The sequence below is a fragment of the Mandrillus leucophaeus genome, unplaced genomic scaffold (assembly GCF_000951045.1).
Source record: "Mandrillus leucophaeus isolate KB7577 unplaced genomic scaffold, Mleu.le_1.0 Scaffold129, whole genome shotgun sequence".
Lineage (NCBI taxonomy): Eukaryota > Metazoa > Chordata > Mammalia > Primates > Cercopithecidae > Mandrillus > Mandrillus leucophaeus.
In genome coordinates, this window is record NW_012101243.1 from 309111 (window position 1) to 313872 (window position 4762).

Below are 4762 nucleotides of genomic sequence, written 5' to 3' on the forward strand. Positions count from 1 at the left end.
TCACTACTAAGGGAGGAGCTGGGATTCAAACTCAGGTGTGGGTGACCTCACAGCCTGCACAACAAGCAGCTATCACCAGCAACCCTTTCTGAAAAGAGGTCTGGTTCAATAGGTGGATGGACGGAAGAATGCGAAGAAAGTAAGGAGGAGCTCAAAAACTAGCCCAAGAAGAGAACCTAAGAGACCCTCCCCCCTCAGAAGTTCGGAAGCTGCCGGCCACCAGCTGGAGAACCAGCTGCGAACACCTTCTACCCTTGCCCAAGGACCATCCGTGTGGCACCCACCTTCTTCAGAGAGGTTGTTCTCTTTGGTCTCCTTGTCCATCTGGCAGCACCAGCCTTCTAGTCGCTCCGTTTCTGCCTGCAGTAGCTTTAGGAACCAGTAGCCGTCTCGGCGGCAGGCCCCTGGCTGTGCTGGCTCTGCTGGGGAGCTGGAGGAGGTCTCAAGCCAGGGGTCGGGTGGGGGCAGCGAGGACGCCTCTAGGGCAGGGTCGCTGTTGTCTCCATAGGAGAGGTTGCGCTTGATCTGGGCAATCTTGGGGGCCTGCCGGGGACCGGCATCGATGCTGATGGAGTTGGGGTGAGGGGTACAGTCCGGGAGGCTCCTCTCAGATGACTTACAGCTTGAGTCATTGGCATCCTGGGTATCCGAGTCTGTGTCCCGTCGGGAGGACATACTGTGAGAGGGGACGCTGCTTCTGTGGGTAGGGGGTGGATGGGGTGGGGACAGGAAGGAGTGAGTCACCAAGAGGGCCAGAGACCAGAGGCCGCCTTGACCCGGACACACGGGAGACAGAGAAACGGATGCATCATCTGCTCACCATGCGCCTGAAGCGGGTCCCACAGCCCCCATCTCATTCTTGGCTCAGCCCTTGCCCCATCCCGCCCAAGCCCACACGCACACACACACGAGGACAAGGTCATAAGGTTGCCTGTTTACTGCAGTGGGGCCAGGAAGACCACCAGCATCAGGGCAGCTGAGGCCATGTCCCGGCCCAGCCGTGGCCCCCGTGGGTGACTGGTCTCACAGAGCAAGTGCTCATCTGTCCACCCGCCCGCCCCTGCCCAGCCTCCCATGCCTGGGCCACCACCCGCAACCCAAACCCAGCTTGGTTATTAGAAATCCAGCAAGGAGAAGTGGGTTAGGGAGAGCAGGAGAGGTGAGAGCGGAGGGAGGGAGAGGAGAGGGGAGAAGCAGCCGCCACCTCTGTCCGACTTACCGCCAGTCGTCCTCTACCTGAACCCCGATGGACTGGAATTTGGTAGCGGGACTGGGCTCCTCTTTTGGCACTGGCTGAATGCAGTCAACCTTATTGAAGGACAACGACAGCAACGGCACGGAGACAAAGACAAAAATAAAAAACAAACACCACACTTGCTGCTGAAATTCACATTAGTGGGACGACGCAAACGGACGTGTGGACAGACAGACACGAGGCATGCGGACACTGCACGTGGGCCCGAGGCCGGACCAGGTTAAGCCGGGCACTGCTCATTCGCGTGGAGGCGGGCGGGCAGGTGGATGGGAGGTGGGATGGGGTGGAGATGACTGGCTTTCCCTACTCTGAGGAGGGTGCCATCACATCGATCGCTTTGGGTCCGTTGTCCTCCGAGAGGTGGGAACCGTTCCTTCTAGTCCTCTCCTTCACACGCATCAGAGAGAAAAAAAAAGGACGACGAAAGAGAAAGAAAACACACACACACACAAAGCCACAGCCGTTATCTGGTGTAGTTGAAGCTGGCGGCTGTCTTGAGGCAAAGATCACTCCCCAAACCCTGTGGTGGAAGCCTGGAGGGCAGGCCAGAGGTGCCTGCACTAAGGGCAAACCCTGGACAGCAGTTCTAGATTCAGAAACTGCCACCCAGACAGGAGCCACTGAAGTCCCTGGGCATTATTCATACTTGGCTGAGGTTACCTTTAGCACTGGGTAGCCCTGGAGAGCAGTAGGAAGGACCGGGGTCAGGGCCAAGTGGAAAGCTGTCACTCCCTCCACTCCTGTGAAGTGGAAGGAACAGGACAACAGTGATGCCCCGCGCCTGCCTTTCTTCTCCGGGACAAAGGTGCCGGGCCACAGGGCAGCCAGGCCAGCCTTCCTATCATCACTCAAGAATGAGGGAGAAGCCACACTCAGCCTAGGGCATGAGGCACCAAAGGGTTCAGGGCATCCTCAGAAACTGGGGACTCTTCAGTCTCTTGGCCTTGTGGAGAGAAGTAGGGGCCAGGGAAGCTTTCTGGGACAGGGATGCAGCCACATTTCCCCTCGGCAAAAGCCGGCTCAAGGAATGCAGCATCACCGGATCTCCAGGGAGCTGCAGTGAGAGCAAGAATGGGGCTGGGGTGAATCCAGGGAAAGGATGCCCAGGACAGGCCTAAGAGAGTCCTTATCCCAGTGTCATTTTCTGGGTGAAAGGAATCAAGGGTAGTCCTAACTCTCAGGCTTTCCGGGAAGATAAAAGCATCTGGTTTGGCCAAAAAGAGGGTGGGGCTGCCCAAAGATATGGGTGGTCAGGACCAAGGGTCAAAGATCAGGCTACTCTCTGTGTTTCTGAGAATCCCACCTGCAGGGCAGGGTCTGGACACCTAAGAAGCCCAGAAAACAGACAGCAGAGTCTCCTGGCCAACTCTCTCCCTGTTTGTATGTGGGGAAGCAGAAGCCTAGAGCTGCCTCTTGGAGGAAACAAGTCCAGGCAACTGCAAGAAATTGCTCAGTAAGCCTTCTCTGTTCCATTCAAGCTCCAGTTTGTGTCCCACGCTCCTGCATTTCAGTGCTTTGTTATCAGCTGGGCCACATCCAATGGCTCAGGGGTGGCTGGAGGAGTCCCCTGCAGCCTGTGCCACAACACACAACGCCTCGTCCTCCCTGACTCACCCCCTGGGCTTGGAGGGGGCCTGTCTCCCTGCTCACCCTCACCCACTGTAGCTGCCCCTTCCTCACAGCTCTGAATGTGCCCTAGTTTGGTCTGCAGGTCCAGCCAGGGCAGGCAGAGTCCACTCAATCTGGATTTAGACAAACTCTTAAAAACTACGAGGCAGGGCCCAAGTTTCCCCAGCTCAGCAAACAAGACAGATTATTGATATCGGGTGCATGCAGGAGTGCAATGAAGCAGTGGAGGGGAAGCTGGCACACCTGCCCTGCTGTGTGCCACGACTATGGAGGGCCTGCTGACTTTGGCCACCTAGCCCTGGAGGAATCATCGCCTGGACCCTATCCCATGGAGGGAGGCATTGAGACCGGTATCACCTTTCTCAATGACATGAGCCTGGTCCCTCAAGCCACCTACCTGTCCCCAAGGCCCGAGAGGGCTCTGGGCAAAGTTCCCCTCGAGCAACCCCCATGGCTCAAGGGCCCTGGGTCCTGGGCCCCTGGCCCATCAGCGTCTATGCTCCATGCTGCTCCTGCCGCCAAGCGGGGCTATGGCCTCCGCACCCGAGCTGACCTTGGATTAGAGAACTGTTAGGCCAGTCCCGCCTCCCACGGGCCAGCTGGCAGGGCGAAGGGTGGAGTGGACAGACAGACAGTGGACAAACAGTGGACAGGAGATGGCTGGCTGAGTGTAACTACATTCACTGGGACAACCCACTGGAGAAGCAGAAACACATGCCCGCGGCTGCTGACCAGCGGCACGTGTGGGCAGACACCAGTGAGGCGTGGCTATGGGTGGAATTCGGTTTGCCCACTTGGGGCTGATCCCCCAAAATAGAGAGACAAACCACCTTTTCCCAGGAGACCTAGTGGGCCTCCACCAGATGTAATTACACACAGGCAGGTGCACAGAGTGGGCTGAGGACACACAGTGCAAAAGGAGCCCCTACTTGTATTCCTATTGATGACAGTTTCCTTTTGGGGGCGGCCTCGGGGTGGGACTCAGAGCTGGTCAGCGTCCCTTGTTCACTTTTCAGAGATGCATGTTTTGGGGGTGGCTCTGGGGCTTCAGGGGCTGGGGCGACTCCACCGCGTGTCACGCTGGGCGGTCGGGTACTGCTGTCCAGGCTGTCTGATGAGTTGCTCAGGCCCGACTGGCTAGTCACCTCACTCTTGTGGTCCTGGCTGTCCAGGTAGGTGTCCTGGGCAGACTCAGTACTGCTCTGGACTGTGACTGAGATGAACGGCTTTGAAGTGGTGCGTGGAGGGACCGGTGGCGGGGTCTTCTTATACGCCACTAGGCATGATGAACCTGCAGATGGATGAGAGAAGGGCAGGAGAGAGGTGAGATGGTGAAGCCCCCAACCCTCTCAAGCCCCTTCCAGTGCAGAAGCCCTGCCTGACTTGGCCCTAGCTCTGGCCTTAGCCATTCTGTCCACAAGGATTTCTGGAGCAGGGAGAATGAGGGTCAAGATAGCAACAACCAAGACAGACACACACAGGCCCTACCCACCCTCATTCGAGAGAAAGTCTTGAGGGGATGCCACCACTGGCCAAAGATATCCCCCACGTCAGTCACACACAAACCTTATTATCCAGCAGGGGCATGTGCTAGGTGAAGTGCGTGGGGCCACAAGGCTCTGACAGACCCTGACCCGTGTCGTGGGGAGGTGGTGACAACTGAGCAGATGTCAAAACAGCTAAGGAATGGTTAACCTTGCTATCTTCAAGGTCACTGAGAGACTCAGTGCTCCCCTGGTCTTTTCCTTCCACACCACCTTCCCTCTCCCTTATTCCCTCTGCTTGGATGCCCCTCTCCATCTGGTCAAAAATGAACACATTCGGCCGGGCACGGTGCCTCACGCCTGTAATCCCAGCACTTTGGGAGGCCGAAGCGGG

The 4762-nt window shown here is 57.5% G+C and overlaps 1 protein-coding gene across 3 annotated transcripts in view; it reads right to left on the bottom strand.

The window, feature by feature from the left end:
• DLGAP4 (discs, large (Drosophila) homolog-associated protein 4) overlaps window positions 1–4762 on the bottom strand; it is a 202913-nt gene that overhangs the window by 45586 nt on the left and 152565 nt on the right. For 2 of the 3 annotated variants that reach the window (XM_011972361.1, XM_011972359.1), the window contains 3 exons: window positions 3814–4175; window positions 1220–1308; window positions 285–697 (listed from right to left, as the gene is read on the bottom strand). In XM_011972361.1, coding sequence (XP_011827751.1) covers window positions 285–697; window positions 1220–1308; window positions 3814–4175 — 864 coding nt within the window. Of the gene's footprint in view, window positions 1–284; window positions 698–1219; window positions 1309–1562; window positions 1643–3813; window positions 4176–4762 lie in introns of all 3 variants that reach the window. The other variant, XM_011972360.1, reaches the window with a different exon arrangement.